This window comes from Setaria viridis, chromosome 5 (genome assembly GCF_005286985.2).
Source record: "Setaria viridis chromosome 5, Setaria_viridis_v4.0, whole genome shotgun sequence".
Taxonomy (NCBI): domain Eukaryota; kingdom Viridiplantae; phylum Streptophyta; class Magnoliopsida; order Poales; family Poaceae; genus Setaria; species Setaria viridis.
Window position 1 is genome coordinate 36,366,568 of NC_048267.2, and position 21,709 is coordinate 36,388,276.

General features: G+C 45.9%; 2 protein-coding genes across 4 annotated transcripts; one reads left to right on the forward strand and one right to left on the reverse strand.

Moving 5' to 3' along the window:
* Positions 1-12,803: 12,803 nt before the first annotated feature.
* On the forward strand, positions 12,804-14,544 carry LOC117857795 (uncharacterized). The gene has a single exon (XM_034740654.2). The coding sequence runs from the start codon at positions 13,570-13,572 to the stop codon at positions 14,287-14,289; it is 720 nt and encodes a 239-aa protein (XP_034596545.1). The 5' UTR covers positions 12,804-13,569; the 3' UTR covers positions 14,290-14,544.
* Positions 14,545-15,492: 948 nt separating this feature from the next.
* Positions 15,493-21,663, reverse strand: LOC117857794 (probable lipid-A-disaccharide synthase, mitochondrial). Of its 3 annotated transcripts, none has more exons than XM_034740653.2 (8): positions 21,310-21,651; positions 20,144-20,243; positions 19,954-20,059; positions 19,648-19,868; positions 19,070-19,148; positions 18,420-18,658; positions 16,906-17,132; positions 15,493-15,883 (listed from the first exon to the last, which is right to left on the reverse strand). In XM_034740653.2, exons 1-8 carry the CDS (start codon positions 21,534-21,536, stop codon positions 15,676-15,678), a joined length of 1,407 nt encoding a protein of 468 aa, XP_034596544.1. In that variant the 5' UTR covers positions 21,537-21,651; the 3' UTR covers positions 15,493-15,675. The 3 variants fall into 3 exon arrangements, 1 of the variants encoding a protein (XP_034596544.1); XR_011898202.1 differs by lacking the exon at positions 15,493-15,883 and having other exon boundaries at positions 16,982-17,132; positions 18,420-18,532; positions 18,615-18,658; positions 21,310-21,663; XR_011898201.1 differs by lacking the exon at positions 15,493-15,883 and having other exon boundaries at positions 16,982-17,132; positions 18,420-18,541; positions 18,615-18,658; positions 21,310-21,663.
* Between the last annotated feature and the right edge of the window lie 46 nt (positions 21,664-21,709).

The following is a 21,709-nucleotide window of genomic DNA, read 5'->3' on the forward strand; positions in this document are numbered from 1 at the left end:
TGTTTTTTCATTCCTTAGTATTGAAGTTATGTGATCTTTAATTCTGACTTTTTTTCCTATTCCTATGTTACGAAAAGAATAAAGTACGTGGTCGATCCTTAAACTTGTCTAGTTGTATCACTTAGATCCCTGCACTCTCAAAATGCATATCTAGCTCCTTAAACTTGAGCTCGGGTGTCATTTAGGTCCCTATACTCTCAAAATGCAGATCTTACTCCCAAACTTGACTTCGGGTATCATATAGGTCCCTAAACTCTTGAAATGCATCGTCATCCCACTGATAGAACATGATAAGATCAAAATTTTATACTTTTAAGCAAGCCATTATTTTCATTGGCATATTTCCAAACTTGTTTTATTGCCGCACTTGTTTTATTGCCGCGTCAGTTTCTCCCGATAATTGATCAGTAATTCATCTTATAAGCCCCTGATTTTAGTTTAGTAAGTACAATGAGTTATTTAAATTTGAACAATCTTATAGGTACAACAGAGTATGAAGTTAACATATTACCTCCAAAGTAAAAGATCATCAATCTCTCTGGGTTCACCACGCATCAAAATTCTCCACACACGTTGAACTGAAATTCACTTTATTTGACTACAATTAAATTATATCTATGTAAAATTAAGTTTTTATCAATTTAATTGAGATGACAATGCTTTTAGAGAGTATATGGACCTAGATGACACCTAAAGCCAGGTTTAGGGGGTTAGATGTGCATTCTGAGAGTATATGGACCTAAATAATACCCGAGGCCAAGTTTAGAGAGCCAGATATGCATTTTGAGAGTACGGGGACCCAAGTAACATAGCGAGACAAGTTTGAGGACCGGCCATGCACTTTACTCTTATGAAAATTTTGCGTTCCAAAGAGAACCTAGAAACGGATGATATTTCAAATAAAACTTGTTCTTCCGAAATCTAAAATTGTGTTTTACTACCGGCTGACGCTACAACGATTTTTTTTAAAAAAAATAATTGTTGACGTTTGCTAGACTATGGGCTATCTTGCAGAAAGCTGCGATTGCTTGAATCCTGAAAGAAACTTTTCAAACTTGGAAAAGCTAACAGTAGCTACAAAAAGTTGCAGAACGTCCTCAGCATTCTATAATCTACACCAAGGGGAAACTATTTGCTTAGATGCATGCACATAGGTCGCGAATAGAGAGTAGCTAGGTAGGTTCGCGAATCTTGGTATGGATGCTCGCATTTTGAAAAAAAATATTAATTTAATTGCAGACATTTTGTGTCAACGGGCAACAACGATGTGGTTGAAAAAAATCTCATAAGTCAGCATGCATGACCTGATTCTAGAAATCTCTATCTACAATCTCTTCTCTTCTCTTCTCTATTACTACTAACCGAGGTGACGTTTTTACAGTCCGTCCTGTCAAACTTGCGCCGTGGCCCTCGCTCCGGTCGATTACAACCCTTAGATTGGCGTTTCTACTTCTGCTGCATCCTCGACCACTCAGCGCCGTTCATTCTTCCGCTCACAACACCCCGCCTCCGCCTCCGCCTCCGCCTCCACCTCTTTCCTGATCCCGAACGCACCCCCGGACTCTATCGCCTCCCCAGAGTACACCGCTTCCACCGTAAACGCACCCCCGCATCCCGCGTTCGTCGTCCGTCGCTAGAGCTGCGCCGTCGCCGTCGCCATCGCCAACACACGCTGGCCCAATCTTCATCGCCACAACCCCGCGCCCGCGACGTCACATATTCGGTGAGGTAATGCTACCCTTACGATTCCTGATCCTGCCTTAATTTGAAGTTCCATGGACGCGAAACCCTTATCTTCTCCGATCTGGCCTGTTCTCTGACTTTTGCAGGGACTTTCACTTTGCTGGAAGCCAACGCCCGCACTACTCCTCCCTCTCCTCGTGCACAACGTGCCGGCGTCACTCGTCAGAGCCACGCCACCAGGTTAGTTTCCTTCATCTTGTCGGACGATTTACAGTACCAGAGTTTGATTAGATCCTGTTTGGTCGAACCAGATACATATAAAAGGCTGAAAAAGGAAAATGAGGGGAATAAAGGTGATAATATGAGTCGATGCCGAAGCATAGGTTGCAACTTACAAATATTCGTGCTCAACAACAACAACAAAGGTTCCATTCTCCTAAAAGTTAATTTGATGTAACTTTCGCTAACTGTTGTTTGTAGTGTTTTTCCCTTACATCTTAGATATAGGAAAACCTCAATTTTCTACTTTACAAAAAAAGATTTAAAGATAAACTACTTTAGATTGCATAATGTATAAGATGCATCTGGAATTGTAATGCAAAGATGTGATGACCAAAATGAACATGCAAAGGTTGTCGAGCCTTCCTGAAAACATGACTATTTCATGTCACCTGCTATGTTATTTATTTCTTATGTTATGCGAGAACATATGATTCTGTTGAACATTAGTCTGTATAACACCAAAAAGGAATATACCTGCAATTACAGATGGTGCTTCGTATTCTTCGAGGACTCCTTTGAGCCATTTTCTCCCACTAATTTCTGCATTTCATTCTGCAAAAGAAATGATAATACGAGTGAGAGCTTACCTTTAGCATCAAACGATATACTCTTCAATGTATCTATTACAGGTCAAACATTGAGGATTACTGACATATATTACACAAAAGTCTGTTTTCTCAAGAAACAAACTACATAACCAAGCATTCATCCTCACTTCTAAATTAAATGAGATGACACAGTGCCTTCCTATGAACTAATCCAATAGCCCAGCACTGATGTTGGTAACTAATCCAATAGCCCCGCTCGCCGCCCGCGCCGCTCGCCCCCAGCTGCCCGCCCCGCGCCGCCGCCGCGCGCCGTCCGCGCCGCCCCGCCCCGCTCGCCGCCCGCGCCGCCCCGCCCTGCTCGCCGCCCGCGCCGCCACCCCGCGCCGCCCGACGCCGCCCCGACCCGACACCGCCCCGGCCGCCCGACGCCGCCCCCGGCCGCCCACGGTCGGCCCCCGACCCCCGACCGGCCCCCGGCTAGCCTTCGGCCGTCCCGGATCGATCCCGACCCCCGACCGGCCCCGACGCACCGCCCCCGGTCCCAGCACTAGGTGAATTGATGCAATATTATCATGCTTGTTGTAGAGTCGGCCATCGTGCCGTTGTGATGTTGTAGATGTGATTGTCGGCCATTGAGCCGTTTTATTTGATGCAGGTGTAGGAAACCTCCCTGTGCAGGGGAGGTGCTGTCGAAATTTTAACTTGACAGGAGTTTTTTTTTTCAGGAGAGCGTACGTTACCGTCCTCCAGTCGTCACTTTGCAGGATAGCAAGGTGAGGCATCCTACACCTTTCTTTCCGTATAATGTTCGTATATCACGTAACCTAGTTAGGCGTCTCCCGTTCGAAATAGATACGGTTGGAAATATGCAGATTTTTGCATATCTATAACCGTATTTGTTTCGAATTGTCCACGTTTTTTGGACAGCCCGAGGATGTGTAGGTGGGTTTAGTATCCATGATCTATTTCGGTCCGAGATAGAGTTTCGGTAGCACCTCCCTGTTGTTCTCCAGATACACAATCTCCTATCAAGGACGTGTATTTGGAGAACAGCGGGGAGGTGCTGCCGAAATTTTATCTCGGGTCGGAGTAGACCATGGATACTAAACCCACCTACACATCCTCGGGTGGGATTAGGACCTATCTTTACCTAGTAGATAATATAGGAACGTGTATATGCAATGTGAATTTAGTATTACTCACTTAAATGGTAGAGGATGGAGGATCGTCAGTGGATGTACACGGGTCGCACTAGTCAGAATACGTTGACCAATGAATGGCTTGACAAGACGGATGCTTTCTTGGAATGGGCGTTTGCAAGTGTTAATGGAGCTCGATCGACTTGGTGTCCGTGTAGCAAATGTGGAAACATGCGTCGGCAAACCAAGCTAGACATGGGCAAACATCTGGTGAAGAACGGATTTACGTCAGACTACACCAGGTGGATCTACCATGGTGAATCTGACCGTGGGAGAGAGGAGGTCTTGAGACAACGCATCGAGGAATTTGATGATGATGCCGGGGTGGGAGACATGTTAAATGACTATCATGAAGCACACTTCGATGAAGCACGTAGGGAGGAGGAGCCAGAGGCTACCGCTAAGGCTTATTACGAAATGTTATTTGCGGCACAGCAACCCCTCCACGGCCATACCAAGGTTTCTCAACTAGATGCCATTGCACGCCTAATGGCTGTGAAGTCCCAGTTTAGTTTGAGTCGAGACGCGTTTGATATTATGTTGACAGTTTTTGGAAGCCTGCTCCCGGTTGGTCACATCTTGCCAAAGAGCATTTATGAGGCACAGAAACTCCTTCGTGCACTTAAGATGCCATACGAGCATATACATGCTTGCCCGAAGGGATGCATCTTATTTAGGAAAGAGTATGCGGAAGCAAAATACTGTGTGAAGTGCGAATCGTCTAGGTTTCTGGAGGTAGATTGTGGTGACGGTCAGAAAAAGCAGCTCGCAATTCCTGTGAAGGTTCTACGGTATCTTCCTTTCATACCGAGGATCTAATGGCTTTTCATGACTGAAGAATCCGCGAAACAGATGACATGGCACAAAAATGGCCGTCACTATAATCCTGAGAAGCTGGTACACCCATCCGATGCTGAAGCCTGGAAAAGCTTTGATGCGATTTATCCTGCAAAAGTTCTAGAGGCCCGTAACGTACGCGTTGCGTTGGCAACTGATGGGTTCAATCCTTATGGAATGGCGGCCGCCCCGTACACCTGTTGGCCCATTTTCGTTATCCCCCTGAATCTCCCTCCCGGCGTCCTATTTCAACGACATAATATATTCTTGTCGTTGATAATTCTAGAGCATCCGGGGAATAATATGAGTGTGTACATGGAGCCTCTGATTGATGATTTGCTCCGTGCTTGGGAGGAAGGGGTATGGACATATGACCGATCCACAAAGACAAACTTCAAGATGCATGTTTGGTACCAGTACTCACTGCATGACTTGCTGGCATATGGGATTTTCTCCGGATGGTGTGTTCACGGGAAGTTCCCATGCCCAGTTTGTAAAGCATCTTTGAAGTTTATTTGGTTGTCGAAAGGTGGCAAATATTCTTCGTTCGACAAACATCGACAATTCCTCCCTCCTGACCATCCATTTAGACGAGACATCAAGAACTTTACCAAAGATGTTGTAGTTACAGCCCCCGCACCGCCGATGATGACAGGGGCCGCAGTTCGTGCTCAGTTAGACGCTCTCGAGGTCAATAATGAAGAAGGTGGTTTTCTGGGTTATGGCGAGCAACATGCTTGGACGCAGAAGTCGTGCTTGTGGAAGCTTCCCTATTTTGATGATCTCCTTGTTCCACATAACATTGATGTAATGCACACGGAAAAAAATATCGCCGAGGCAATTTTTGGTACAATAATGGACATTCCTGACAAGACAAAGGATAACGTTAAGGCTAGAGTGGATCAAGCGACATTGTGCAACAGACCACAGCTAAACATGGCGCCTCCAAGAGCTGGCAAGTCGTGGAGGAAGCCTAAGGCTGATTTCGTTCTGACGAGGGCCCAAAGGAGGGAGGTTCTAGAATGGTTCCAAACGTTAATGTTTCCTGATGGCTATGCAGCGAACTTGAAGAGGGAAGTGAATTTAGCAACTATGCGAATCAACGGGCGCAAGAGTCATGATTACCATATATGGCTTGAGCGCCTACTTCCGGTGATGGTTCGAGGCTATGTCCCTGAGCATGTGTGGCAGGTGCTAGCGGAGTTGAGCAATTTCTTCCGCCGGCTTTGTACGAAGGAGTTATCTCGTACCGTGGTTGCAGAAATGGAAACAATGGCGCCTGTGTTGCTCTGTAAGTTGGAGAAGATCTTTCCTCCAGGCTTCTTCAATCCAATGCAGCATATGATTCTACACCTTCCGTATGAAGCATGAATGGGGGGGCCTGTGCAGGGTCGTTGGTGCTACTCAATTGAGAGATGTCAAAAGGTTCTTCGAACTAAATGTAAGAATAAGTGCAAAATTGAAGCATCCATTGCAGAGGCATACATTCTGGAGGAGGTGTCAAACTTCACATCGAAATACTACGCTGACAACCTTCCTAGCGTGCATAATCCACCTTCTCGTTACAATGCCAACGAAGATGAATTAAGCCTTAGCATTTTCCGAGGGCAACTCGGAAGTGCAAGTGGTGCGACCCGCAAGACCCTAAACCATGAAGAGTGGCGCTCTATCATGCTGTATGTGTTGACCAACCTATCTGAAGTGGAGCCGTACATGATGTAAGTTCTCACAAACTTGTTTCGATGTAGTCATGGTATCTCTTGCCTAAACGTATCTTTCTCGTTGCTATAGGCAATTTCATCATCAATTCTGGCGTAAATCAAGGCAACCGTACCCGCACGAAGCTGAGACTCTTCTTAAAGAGGGTGCGGGAAATGGAATGCCCGATTTCATTTCTTGGTTCAAACAGAAGGTACAATTTCATTTCTTCGAACATTCTCGTTCTCGTACATACGATTAATATAACGAACCGCCCTGTTTGAACTTGCAGGGCCGAACCGATGCGTCTATGAATGTCGAGTTGAGACAGGTTGCCGATGGCTGTGACTATAGGGTCAGGTCGTTTGCCGGTTATGATGTCAACGGATATAGGTTTCACACAACAAGACACGAGCAGAGTCGGCCCAATCGAAGAACCACAGATACCGGAGTTTTCACGCCAGGCTCCGATGGGATCGAGTACTACGGAAGAATTGAAGAAATATACGAACTCACTTTTCATGGGTGCAAACCTCTTAATCCAGTTATATTCAAGTGTCATTGGTTTGATCCATCTGTCGTGAGACGGGCCCCTAACCTTGGGCTAGTCGAAATTCGACAGTCATCCAGGTTACCAGGAGACGATGTCTATATTGTGGCTCAACAGGCCACGCAAGTTTATTATTTGTCATACCCGTGCCAAACCGACAGCCGTCTTAAGGGTTGGGATGTTGTGTACAAGGTATCGCCACACGGTAAACTACCTGTACCAAACAATGAAGATTACAATATAGACCCTGACACGTACGAAGGAGAGTTATTCCAAGAAGATGGGGTCGAAGGGAGTTTTGTGATAGATTTAACCGAAGCGATCGGAATGGAAGTAGACAACGAGAGGGTTGCTGCAGAGGATGGTGGAGACAAGGTTCAGAATCTGAAGGACTTAGAACTACTTCAACGATTACAGTTAGCTAATGACAGTGATGACGGCATTCCTTCTTCGGAGCATGAGCTTGACTATATCGACACGCGTGATAGTGATGATGAGACTTATGATCCAGCTAATCCGGATCATGATGATTATTTCTAATACGTGTATGATTCATACTAATTTAGTTATAATTTAATTATAATTTGCATATCTTTGTAATTATGTTTTGTTTGCCTATGCTGACTCGTGTACTCTTTTTAATTGCAGGTCATTGAGCAATGGTGGGCGGTATGAGGAAGCTCACGTCGATTTGCGAGAGACTGGCCGCGTCAGGGACTGGTTCAGGGTCAGGGTCACGTTCAGGGAGCGGTCGAGGGAGGCGTCGAGGCAGGCCTCGACGTAGGGTTGAGGAGGAGGAGGAGGAGGAGGTGGTGGTCCAGAGGCCTCGAGGGAAGGGTAAAGCGGCGAGGCCCCTGTCGCCTGAACCTGAGGTGGAGGAGGAGGAGGAGGAGGAGGAGGAGGTACCTTCCGCACACGCCTCTGGGGACGACGAGGAGGAGGAGGCGGAGGAGGAGGAGCAGCAGGAGCAGGAGGGGGACGGGGAGGCAGGGGATGCCCAGTCCAAGATATGGTTGCGAGGTCCCTCATCCCTTCCGAAGCGGCCGATACCTGAGCATTTACGCCCGCTGATCAAACTGGTTGGGACCAAGTAAGTAACTTTAAATATTCTTAATATTGTTCTTATGTTGAAAATTACAAAAACTAATAATTCATATTAATGACTTGTGCAGGAGTTGGATTAAGCTCAGTGGGGGTGACCACAACCGTAAGGCCAACGGGATCCTTGGCCTTTTGTGCAGGGTTCACTTCCCTGGCTTGGTGGTGTACGCCGGACAGCAGCAGCCGGCTTACACGTGGGACCACTACGTCGCCGCCCCCGACGTCCCTGATCGTCAACAGAGAAGACTCCTCGTACTAAATTGCTCAATACATCACCTACTTTTGACATTCTTGAAATAATAACTGTATACGCATGTATCTGCAGGATTTCTATAGATGCCAGGAGGGGTTCGAGGCCAAGGCGAAGGCCGTCTGTGATGTAGCCGCCAAGAAGCTCGTGAAGGACATGCATTACGAGGCGCGCATCCAGGCCATCATCGAATTCCACGCTCAATACAGACAGATGAAGGTTAGAAAAGAGGAGGCAAGAACAATGAACATGACTAAGGACCAATTCATGAGGGTAAGTAAAGAACGTTGATGCTTACTATTTAAGATTAATTAGGCTCATTTTCTTTTTCATATGTCACACGCTTGATGATGTAGGTGCCTCCGTGGTGGTGTCGTGCGCATATGCCGTGCTGGGAGAGGATGGTCGACATGTGGTTGGAGCCCGGGTGGTTGGAGAACCACCTTGCTTGCCGGCAGCGGCGTTTGCAGATGCCGACTGCACCACACCATCAAGGCAGCCTAAGCCTTGATGAATATAGAGAAAAATGGGTACGCAACTTCAATTCTTTATTGTAATGTTCAGTTCTACGTAATTTTTAATGATTTTGTATTTTGCCGCAGTCGGCGTCACATGATGGCCGACCTTGCTCTCAGCTCAAGGCATGGGTCCTCTCCAAAAAGGGTAAGGCGACGGCCGATATAGATTTCAACCCAGACGACCCGTCCGAGGCGTACAGCTACCCTAGCATACACAACCGCGTCAGCGAGTATACAAAGATGGCTAGGGAGGTTCACGGGCCAGACTTCGATCCGAGCTCCGAGGATATTGATGGAGAAATCGTGATGAGGGTGGGAGGAGGCAAGAAGCATGGCCGATATTGGATTGGCGACGGCGTCCTCGACACGGCCTCTACTCCCACTCTCTCCCAGATCCGAGCTAGGAGCACGGACTCGAGCCCGGCGATACGGCCACGATCCACCGCTGCACAGTTCCAGATGGAGGCTCTACAGGTTCTTTCTCTTCCATTCATCGTTCGTTTGTTATTATACTTTAGCTTTGCATTATAACATTGCAATGAAATATTGTAGGCCCAGGTGGAAGAAGCAAGGAAGAAACAAGAGGAGATGGCGGCGCAGATGGAGGAAATGCGGCGGAGGATGGAGGAGGAAAACCGGATTAGGATGGAGCAGATGTTCCAGTACATGCAGAACTTTGCTTCGAGCATGGGACAGTCTTTGCCTCCGCCACCGCCGATGATGTTCCCTCCGCCTCAGCCACCCACGACTACTCCTGTGAGTCACTTGACACATTGTGCTCAAGATTTAATACTTTAAATTTGACAACTTTAGATGTTAGCTCAAAATGTCCTATCCTATGTGCAGAATCAATCGGCGGCTTCGAATAATGAAGATCAAGATTTGTCGCAGTGGTCTCCTTGGCCTCCACGGAAGTAGACTTGGTTGTGAACAATGTGGAAACTAAAATGTGACTTGAACTTGGATTTATGGATTATTTCGTGCTTATGTTGAATTATGCCTGTGGTGTTTATGAATTATGCCTGTGGTTGTGAATTATGCATGTGATTGTTTATTACAAATGCCTGTGATATGTGTATTGTGAATTGAGAGTGGTCCGTTATACGTGGCAAAATGTCGAAAAAGGGGGGTTCTGGGCACTTTGCCGAGTGTAACACTCGGCAAAGAGGGGCATTTGCCGAGTGTTTTGGCTTTAACACTCGGCAAAGGGGCACTCCCAGGTCGAGTGGCGGCTTGTTTGCCGAGTGTCATGGACACGGCACTCGGCAAAGGGCCCAAGTTTGCCGAGTGCCGTGGCCACGGCACTCGGCAAACACCCTGGGTTTGCCGTGCGCTGACACTCGGCAAACATGGGCACTTTGCCGAGTGCTGACACTCGGCAAAGCTCTGTTGTTTGCCGAGTGCCTCCCGTCTGGCACTCGGCAAACCTGCCGTTAAACCCGACGCCGTCATCGCGTATTTCGCCGAGTACATCTTTTCGCCGAGTGTTTTTGGCCGTCGGCAAATTGTTTGCCGAGTGCTCGCGTTTTGACACTCGGCAAACTAGGCTTTGCCGACAGGAAATTTGCCGTGTGCTCTTTGCCGAGTGTTACACTCGGCAAAGCCTTTGCCGAGTGTTTTTGGGCTTTCACCAAGTGCCTGTGGCACTCGGCAAAGCTTCTGGTTCCCGTAGTGATGCATAAATGTCTCAATCCTTGACTCCAGTATGTATCTCATATCATGCATGTGCCCTACTCCTTTTTATAGATAGATGCGTATGGAGGCTAATAACGCTTGTGATCTCTTTCTTTTTCTATTGGTTAAGGATGTATCGTGTGCCTTTCGACACTGGAGATTGCAGAATCAATATAGTATATTTGATGTGCTCCTGTCAAATAAACTACTGCAGCAATAATTTTGCTCAAGCATTCAAACATTCTTGCCAAGCAAAAGAATCGAATATCACATATTAACGCTAAACAAATTATCATATCACAGATTGATAGTATTTTGGTGGTCTGATGACTACATAACATGTGCTCTTCTTATATAAACATGTCTAGCAGAAATTATGAAGGAAAAATAGTCAAGCTTGAAAAGAAACAGAAAAAAAAGATCAATAACAATCTATACGGTAGTTAAATCAAGCAAGTTTATAGGCACTTTATAAAATATAATACTTAAGCATGTGTATTATTGTATTAATCTCACCCCAGCAAGTGTTCACCGCCAGTGCTATTCGTGGCACGGCACAAAAAAAAGGCTGCCAGAAGCCGCAGCCACCAGCAGCATGCCGTGCCGGTCTGTCCACACCAAGGCCACACGCCGTTGGCCACAGCTCCACCAGTCACCAGAAACCCCGTCGCCACCTGCACACGCGCAACGGTTCAATGGTTCAGTACAGGCCGTGGAATGAAATTACCACCATGTACAGTAGCCAGCAAGGAATTACCATGGATTATTACTCACTAGGTAGATAAGTGCGCTGCACTGCGCCAGTCGTAATTTCAATTTTTATGGGTTATGGTGATTCAGCAAAAGCTCTTGCTGTGAGTAATGCAAACTTGGTCTGTGTGATAGCTAGCCTATACTACAGTAGGTAGAGATTACTATGGCGTGTTTCCTTTCAGGGGAAAACTATTAGATGTGAGAAACAAACCACATGAAGATAAAGCAAATCCTCAGTTTGCGTCATGGAAAACAGTATGAGAGAACCAAAGGTTTGAGATACGGCCATCTCAAGATAATGACAGATCAGGTTTGGCATATAACATCTCCGATTGTATACCGACTCAACTTAACAAATAAATTCAGGATCAAGATGGTTCCCACATCAAAGGTTTGTTGATCAATTTCATTCATTCTGCCCATCTCTTCTTAAAGTTCCATCTTTCTTGTTTGAGTTCTTCACTCCAATCATCGAGGTATGCAACAGTGTGGATTTGTCTATGTGCATCTTTTCTGCTTTTTGTAGTCATTTATTTGTCTGTGTCTAAAATTTGTGTTCATTAAATCTCATTCTAGCATTTTGTTTGTGACAATTTTCCTTATTTGTTTGTTTATCAACAGAAACATCAATCAAGTGTTTTGTTACTGAACGGTGCCTGTTCTGATAGCAGACCATTAATATGCACGTATATGCCAACTTTTAGTTGTCCCTAATGAATGCCTTTAGGGTTAGTTACTCTTAAGTTCAGATGTATATATGATGTCTTGTTTATTTTTTTTAAAAAATTGGCCATTTTGGTTAAATTTCATTGCTATAAATGTAAAAATGATTTTCTATAAGTTAGCCTGGCAGTGGCTATTCGGTTCATTAGCTGGATGATAAGACGGTAGAGCACCGCCGGCTAGGGTGATGGGGAGCGCCTGGTAGGAGAAATGATGGAGATGTCGGTGGCGGCATCCCAAAAGAGAGCTTCGCAAGCGAATAGGTACATCTACTAGGGTGGGGGTGAGGGTTTGGGTGTAGGTGAGAGTAAAAGATGAAATTAACTAATAGATAATCTTTTTTAGACAATAATTTATACTTTTTTATTTAAAGGCAAACTATATGCCTTCATTGTTACATTTTGTTACTAATGTTTCATCCGTAACAGCGCACGGGCACCGACCTAGTCAATTATGAAAATTCAACCGGGGGGTGTTTCCAGTATTAATAATATCTCTGGATACGTTCTAGATTTCCTTTTTATTGCAAGCAATTGGTTGCGTCGCTTTTTGTATTCTGGAAAATCAAGAGAAAAAACAATTAGTAGACAGGCCTTCAATACCTCTCGAAGAAATCACGAACGCGCTGAAGGGACAGCCCGTTCAGCCAAAAGCACAGGGACGCGCGCACACGCATGCCGCCTTGGCCGTTACCCCTTGACCAATCGACGGATCAGGCCAAGATGTCTAGAAGCGCAGGTTGAAAGCGGGGCTTGGCTGGTCCTTCGAGAAGGGCACGGGATTCATACTTTCATGGTGACATCGACTCCTTTCCACGCCCTTGGAAGGTTCCACGGAGCGGCCTGTCCATTGTGCATGGCCATCCTTCTACCTCGCCGCTCGACACTCGTGTCGTGCACGATGTACGCATGCTTGCCTCGGGCCCTTGGCTTGCGTAGGCACCGTACGACGTTAACACCGCGCGTACATATGATCGATGGCGCTGCACTATTTGTGGTGTGGTCGTGCGGATGCAGAGGACGGGCACCGTGCTGTCATCGGTTGGCAAAAACTCAGAGCCTTGGAGGTTGCAGTCCGTAAGATCTGGACTTCGGAACATGCCTGACAAAAAGAGTCTCGAGAGTGCTTCATGAGGTGAAGAGGGTGCCTAAAAAAACTGTCAGATATGATTGGTATTCATGACTTCACGAGCGCTCTGTTTCTGCACGGTTGTGATGCTTTGGGTTTGGTCACAGCCACAGAGGATCGGGAGTTGTCAAGGGACGTGGCCAAGCGAACCACGGCTCTGCAACTACTTTTACGGGAGAATCCCCCTTTCATGATGTTCTTGTTCTTGTTCGTGACCTCTGCGCATTGCTTTCCCTCCAAGAAAATGAGACGCCTATGGCGCAAGAGTGCCCACGCGCTCTGACTCCCCTCCGTCAATGTGCCACGAGAAAAAAATTAACTAAAAACTGAACCATCGAACGACAGGAGCCATTTCGCCATGCCCCCAATTTCTGCAGCTCCCCGTGGCGAATTAACAACTTCAAAGTGGGTTCAACGACGCAACAACCAACAAGAGGAGGTTGCCAATTCACGTTCCGCGTGCTTTATATACTCAGACCAGATGATGGCGTGATGCCGCACCCTGACAGCCCCCAAATTGGGATTCCAGTTCTCGCACCAACTCAAATAGCGCAGCCACTCCCCCAAGGCGCCCGCCACCAGCCCACCACACAGGTCAGCCAGGCGCTCTCGTGTGTGTCGTCTCATGCCCAAAGGCCACACTGATCACCCACGCGAGCAGGTGGTGGCGCGACACATGAGCAGCACGTACATGTCTCTCCCCCTGCAGCGCGGCAGCCGCGACGTCGCCACGCCGGCGCCTCCGGCCGGTGGCGACAACGCCGCGCATCCGTATCCGCGCGCGGTCGCGGGCATGGACACGTCCCTCTCCCTGGCCGGCGCCGGGCACGGCCAGTACCTCCCCCTCAACGAGAACGACTCCCTGGACATGGTCCTCTTCGACGTGCTCCGCGAGGCGTCCGGCGGCGGCGGCGGCTCCGCTGCGCCGTCGGTCACCACCTACCAGCCGCTCCCGGCCTCGTCGCTGCTGCCGCCTCCGCTGATGGCGATCGCTTCGAGCGCCGCGCGCAGGGGCAGCTGCGTCGGTGGCGTCGGTTGCGACAACAGCAGGGCCGCGCACCCGCACGCGCACGCACCGAAGGCGGCGGGCACGGGGCGGCACTACCGTGGGGTGAGGCGGCGGCCGTGGGGCAAGTACGCCGCGGAGATCCGTGACCCGGCGCGGCACGGCGCGCGGCTCTGGCTCGGCACCTTCGGCACGGCCGAGGAGGCCGCCGCGGCGTACGACAGCGCCGCGTTCCGCATGCGGGGCGCCAAGGCGCTGCTCAACTTCCCGCGGTCCGTCGCGGGCTGCGGCGCCACCGCCGCGGCGAAGCAGGCTGCTGGAGTGACGGAGGCCAAGTGAAACGGGCGGATCAGAAAACGCGATCGGAATGGCTCGAATCGGACGGGATCACTGGAAGCTGCTCCCATGAGTTCCAACTTCCAAGCATTAGTCAGTGGTTGCTGTAGGAATAGTGATTGCTCTTCTCGTTATTTTGACATTCTGTGAATTCAATTTGAGCTTTGCCTTTTGCGCCCTACAACTCCAATGCTTCGTGTTTCTCTTCGCCATTTTTGATTCGGGTCGAACGAGCACTGATCCTATTTTTGGTTCTTTAATTAGCCAACGGATAGTCAGTGCAAGACGAAACACATGAATGTTTTAGTTTTAACTCAGCGTGAACTAATGCGGCTATAGATCCTGTCAACTGCCTGTACGAAATGGTAGCGTTCCATGCCAAGATTTCAGGAATCGGATTCCAATAGCATCCATTTTGCCAACCAACCATGTTTAGCAAGAACTCGTTAAAGAGCTGGGAAAGTTGGAGCTCCAGAAAGCTCGCTCACGGAATCACGGAATAATTTGGTGCGTCGTGGGAGAAAGAAACACTGACGTGAAGCATCGAGAGGACAGAGGACCGTGTCCACCTGGAACTTGGCAGGCAAAAAAACTACAAAAGCAGCAGACGCATTGCCCGATCCACGGTGGAGTCCACTGCCTCTGCCTGCATAACACTGGCGACTAGTAAAGCCAACAAGATAACAAAATATTTCCCATGGAACATTCGCCGTCTGCATGAGGTCAGTGATGGCGTCACCATAACCACGGCAACGTGGGAATCCATGCTTCACCCACTTTGACAGGAAATTTGAGTCCTACCAGCTTCCACCTTTCTATTGCCCAATGTCAGGTCGACCACACCACAGAACAAACTGCCCATACAAAGGCATGCATACTAGCACCAGAATTCATCACCAAATTTAGTAGGGTATTTGGAGGATTTACCATTCACCACCAGCATACAAGCCGAGGAACTGAGCAGAAATCTTGAAATGCGCTTCATTTCTCATTTTCCCTTCACTACTGCACGAGCAGCTAAAGTACCAAATCAGCCTTGCTATCACAGGATCCGAAGACAATCAGAAATGCAGGAAAATCTTGGTAGTTTTCTCGAACTTTCCAAGGCCCACTGTGCCATCCAGTCATACTCCCTGACTCCTTGTTCCATGCAGGAAATTCTATCCATGGAAAAGTCTGCACCAACAGGATGACCAAAACTGGCACTTAATCCACTAGAGCACATGCATGAAATCTATTATGATATTGTGATGTTGACCTGACACCACTCGATAACTGAAAACTTTACATAAGAAGTTGCTTGCCACCTCCAACCGTGGATGAGTGGCATGCATGGAGCCATGATCACACCGGCAAATAAAAAGATTCCTTAGCTTCTGACTGTACCACTTAATTCTGGTACACAGTATTTTGATGTTTATCTGTATAAAGAACTGTTAATGCTGCGATCATGCTTGGGGACAAGACAGTTGATGACAAGCCAAGCTCTTCCACAAATAAAGTACCCTGTTCCTTGATGGGCTCATAGAGAACCTGGAATACTTGGTCAGCTGATTCAACTTGCATCCGACGGGCTTCATCGTCAGAAATAACCTCACTGTTCCAATCAAATGGGATAAATATGATGAGGTCCAATTCACAACGTAAAAACATAAAAAAATTAAGACAATATTGCTCAAAATTGTAAATACAATGTGATTCAGCAAAGCAAGGAAGAGGATATTGTAGTAATTAGCAATAAACTCAAGGAGGTGAGCTGCCCGAACGTATGGATGCCAATATTATCCTTGAAAAATTACTAATTTGTATTCATTCATACACAAAACCTGATCAACTAGTGAAAGTTGGTGCTCTGTTATTTCTAACAATTGAAGATGACAGCATTGGGGAAAAAACTTGTCTGTTCCAACATGACTTATTATCATAGAAAAATTGAAGCTTTAATAGAAACAATTCTGACTTCTACTAAAATGGAAACTAGAATTAATCCAATAAGAAAGCTTAACAAAAGGTATCAGATAAATTGTTATCCTTGTTCATATGCAATATTATTAACGTCAAATTCCGCATTAACTGCATAGGGAGAACCAAAAATTTTTATGATGCATACCCCATATTTTTTTCTTCTCAAACATGCAGGAGAACTGCGTGCCATTGCATTAAGAAGGGATAGAGAGTTAGTTACAGCGGGTTTCCCGGATTTCTTAAGGTACCACGCACCTGTTAACATAGTTTGACTACCTCAACCTAGGGGCTATCCACTGCTACTGGCTCTCAGTACTACTAGGCCTTTTGCGCTGGCGAGGCACCATTGGTGGAACTCACCGTCCACTGCCTGCAAAAGGCATGGGACCATATCCCACATTGATATTGTGCTATAATAGGTGGTGCTCTAAATAAGACCATGGGTGCAGAAAGGAAGGCGCCGTAATACAAGAGACAACCTTCAAAACCTCAACCTTTAAATATTGCACATCCCACATTCACCAGAGGAAGTGCATTGTCAATAAGTTCAGGAACTCGAATGAGCAATTCAGTTAAGGCTTCTTTGTGATCATTTTGCATAGTTAGGTGCTCCCCTTGTACCTCTAGAAAAGGTTCTAGGTTAGAAAATATTACCTTAGTTTTGCAGCTAGATTCTTAGCTGTACAAGCTCGAAAAAGGATCTCAGGTACAACAGGAGAATTCAAGAGAATGTTGGGCAGAGAAATAAAGTTTATCTTCTTTCTCAAGTAAATCAAGCATTCTGTAATGAAATGAGCTTGGTAAGCTACCACACAGGGTAGTTTTGCAAGCATTAGTTCCATAACAGCTGTTCCTGAAGTACATAATGCTGCTCTACTAGCCTGCAAAAAGAAGCAATATCCTTAGTTCACTCATGGGATGCTGAAAGTGCAATCAAATCTGCTGCAGCATCTAGCAACTAACTGCAATAACAAAGTTGTGTAATGACAGCTAGCAGTCTAGCACAAGCAGACTTGGCTGCTAAAGTTATAGACACTAGAAGTTACTCCCTCTGTTTTTAAATATATGACATTTAGGACAAGCTAATTCGTTCAAAAAACACATCATAGAAATTGCTGTTCAGCACTCTTGTTTAATACGCTTTACTACCGAAGGGTGTCATTGGCTCGAGATGTAACCGATACTGATGAGTATTAAATAATCCATAATCACACCCATATACATACTGCAACCTATTTCAAGTAGGCCTGAACTAACACTCACTGATTATGAGATACTATCTGGTTCAGGACCAAGAGCTGCTACTTGAGTTTGGCATGTACATGAGTATATATTTGAATATGTTGCAGTTTAACAAACAATGACGTAACTGGTTGTGGTATGAAACACCAAAACACCCATCTACCTTAGTAGGCAAAGATTCAGGATAATTTGCTGAGCCTTTTGTCCACATAGACAGAAGTAACCGCTATCCATGCACATGACAACAACAAACTGCTCACAGAGAGGCACTGACAATAACCAGTTCTACAATGTTGACCAATCCATGTGCTGACAAACATCAACAAAAAATGCATGTGCCCTTTTGGAATGTCAACTAACACCCCTGATAAAAAAAGGAGGCTATGTTTAGAGGGCAAAAGGTCATCTGATAAGAACACCAGGTAGAGGACTTGCTCTACAGACCCCGTGCACAAGCACCCCATCAAAGCCCCATACTCATTGACAAAACACAGGGTTAGGGTTATCACCTTTATTCTGAGAGGTTGACCTTAATAATATTGTGTCCATTGTGTTGTATGTGATCCAGTATCATGATGTAGGATCTGACCTTAATTACAGACTTATTTCATAAAACCGGCTAAGACAAAAAGGACAGAAGCATGGGTAGAAAATGATGCATTGGACTGGCTACTAATTGCACTAACAAACAGCTGTCTAGATTTCGCAGAATTGTATTCTTTTATCTCGCTAGCCTATATTAGTTCACGCCAAGCATGAGGACCACAATGACAATCCACAATTCAACTGCTAGGAAGATATGGTTCTTTGAAAGATCTTCATGTCAGTAAATGAATAAAAAAGGATAAAAACATTATGAGATGTATCCTCAATGAATTTGCGCTTGAGATTAGACTTAAGTAATCTAAAAAGAGAAGTGAGCTCACACTGAATGCATCATATCTTTCCTTAAGCGATCCCCCAGGTATCAACACCACTGGAGAAGGACCTGACTGAACAGTCTTTTCAACATAGGTCCTCACATCTCGATGTGGAGCAACTGGGATGACTAGTGACAGTTCATTAAATGTATGTCTTAAGTTTTGCACAGTACGCAAAAAGATTGGAAGCATTCGAACTACCTCCTGCATCCTACTTCCAGGCAGCATGGTTATGATTGTGGCATCTAGCAAAGACGTATCTCTCATTAGAAAGCAGATATGTACTGATTACACAATTAACAAATGCACATTAAGACTTAGTGCACTAGGACACATTGATACAACTCCAGAGAGGTGGAAATGCAACATCTTGCTATGAAACATTATGGACACTTGCATAAAGTTGATGGCCTTGCATCACTTAAAATATAATCTGTGTATCATGTTTATTGCATGTAGAACATATAGCTGACTATATCGTCATCTCCAAGTTCCTCGCAAGGTTTAATTGAAAAAGATGTTTCAGAAAGCACATATATAGCGCTCTATCTGATAACACGAGAGAAGGACAAAACAGAAGATAACCATTGGCACTTGCAATGCAAGGATCTTGTGTACCTAAAAAGCAGTACTGGAAGAATGATGTGTATGATTACCTGGGGAAAGCCCATGTTCCAGCCGGAAAGATTCACAACTTCTTTGATGTCTAGACTTGTCAGAAGACAATTCCAGTTCCTAAAATATTAATTCAGTCAAGGAGTTAAATTGTAAGGCAAAATAGTGACCCCAGGTGTCAAATACACCTATAAAACTTCAATAGATTGATCTTGATTCTGGAGTCTTGACAATTCAATTCTATGATATAAAATTTTACCAGTTTACCAGATCAAAATGATGTGTTTACAATGATTTGACCACTTGCAAATGACCACAAGACTGATCAGTACCTATTCCGTACCAACAGTACATGAGTTAAATACCACGCGGGCTCTCCGCTTTCCTCGTACTTAAGTTATTTTTTATCCTCAAGTCGCTTTATCAACCATATGACCAATGTGACTTTCTTGGTTTAGTACAAGGTCTTTATGCAAGAAAATTCTAACTGGACACATGGGGATAGGGAGGGGGGGGGGGGGGTGCATGATTAACGAGAGTTTTGGACAGAAAATCTTTGAATCAACACTTCGTTAGGGTAATGACAATGATGCTGAGCTAAAGTTACACAGGTTCTTACCATGTTTAAGCCAATAGCATCATCCAATAAGGGATGACCCACATAAGTAGCAGGCAGCCCATTTAATCTGCATATTTCTTCCTCAAATGGAAGAATACACAACATGTGGTCGACAAAATCACGCAACTTCGAGAGCCTGCTTTCACCACCTTTCCAGGCCCAGAATGATGGTGAAACATAATGTATGTGTAGAGGACTTTGAACCTTTCGATTGCTTCTGCCTAGACAACAGAATTTTATTTCATATTTGCTCATGAACAAATAAATCAAGCCCAAAAAAAAAGGAAATGTTTTTGGCAACCTTACATTTCAGTTGCTTCAACACGCGAAAAGAGAACCCCTTTGAATCAACTGTAACCACAGCGTGAGGTTGAAATAACACAGCCGCAACTACAGTATTCTCAATTTTCCTCTGCAGAATTAAAGTGACAATAGTCAATGTCAAGTGCATCATACGAACAGAAAGCAATGCATGAGGCACACACCAATGTAGCACCTTGACACTATATATGTGTGGGAGCAGCTCCCACAAGCCCATAATGGCAATTTCTTCCATGGGGAAAAGTGATTGCAAACCTTCCTTGCACATTAATTCACTACATTGACAAAAGAGTATGTATGATGGGGAAAGAAATGAAAGGCTGGATTTGAACAAATGATTGAATCCATGTTTCAACTTCAAACTAGGATGGGATCGACCCGCACATGGAAAAGTAAAACAATGCATGCTGAATAGATCATTCCATGGGTACAGTTAGCACATGAAAATTTCACTCCTCACCTTCAAATAGAGAGCATTTAGAAAAGAGACCAAGCAAATGAATAATGGTGGGAACACAACAAAAAATTCTTTCTTCTGATTGAGAAAAGGAGAAGAAAAGCAAGTCCAAATGTATGATGTTGCCCTTGATCTACTTGTGTCTTCTACTTTTCTAATCTCATTCTACTCTTCTGGAGAGAAGAAAACAATATAAGAGTGAAGTATACCTATTAGCTTTTCTCAAGTGAGGAGTCAGACAAGAAAACAATTTGTGCCACAGTCCCCACCCCGTGATTTCTCTCCACCCCCTCCAATAAAGTCATATATACATCAAGCTTCACTAGAATCAGAAAAGAATGGTGCCTATCCTTGTATCCTTAGTGTAGTAAACCTAAAAGAAATACTGTCTCGAACAAATGAAAATACAACATATCTGTCCCTGCCTGAAAAATTGATTAAAACATTGTCATGCCTTTTCATTCACAACTGTAAATTTCAATGTTTTAAGTGTTTATGGATGCAATCTAACTCTATTGGGATCCCAACTCTATTTACATACAACCTGAGGGTGGAGAGTGGAGACGCCTTAAGAAGAATGAAAAAGCTATAAAACAAAACTAAATACCGCTTCTAAATTCCTTCAGCTCCAATAACCCAGATTGTATGATCCTTTGTTCGACAGCAACCACCATATACACAAGTGTTAGATGATACTCAAGGATCCATAGGCGTGCACTGCACCATTGTGGATTGGCTTGAGAAATCAAATGACAATCTCGATAGTCGATGTAAAATTCAGGAATCAGGAGTTTTCAAGTCTGCTCGAAATACGACGCCCTAAAACGTCAACGCCACGAGGTACTGAACCAAAAGCAGGGATGAACGGAAGGGAGAACACATACCCGCCAACACCAGCAAAGCGGACGGGCACAGGCGAGAGCGCCTTGAGCGACGCCATGAGTCGCGAAGCGAGAGAGTCGCCGGAGACCTCGCCCGCGACCACGAACACCCGGAGCTCCCCGTCTCGAACCGCGGCGTCCACCACCCTACCGTACGAGAGCGCGCGCACGAGGGGCCTGGCCGGCGGCGCTCGCCGACGCCCCGCGGCTGCGAGCCATCGCAGCAGCATCGGGCGCGTCAGAACTCGAAAGAAAGCGGCGCCGGACGCCCGGAGGGAGTGGAGAGACTGGGCAGCGCCACGGCGGCCTGGTGGCGGGCTGACGGCGGGTTTTGTTAAGAAGAAGCCCAGTCTTGTGTGTGGGCCTTGTGCACTCGTCCTCTGAAGAACCCCGAATAAACCCT

Excerpts from the sequence above, each read along its gene's own strand:
- LOC117857795 (XM_034740654.2), top strand. The coding sequence starts at position 13,570 with ATGCCCAAAGGCCACACTGATCACCCACGCGAGCAGGTGGTGGCGCGA.
- LOC117857794 (XM_034740653.2), bottom strand. The coding sequence starts at position 21,536 with ATGCTGCTGCGATGGCTCGCAGCCGCGGGGCGTCGGCGAGCGCCGCCG. Across the intron at positions 19,149-19,647 it reads ATGCTATTGGCTTAAACATG|GAACTGGAATTGTCTTCTGA; the intron begins GTAAGAACCTGT and ends TTAATATTTTAG. Across the intron at positions 15,884-16,905 it reads AATCTAGCTGCAAAACTAAG|TGAGGTTATTTCTGACGATG; the intron begins GTAATATTTTCT and ends TGATTGGAACAG.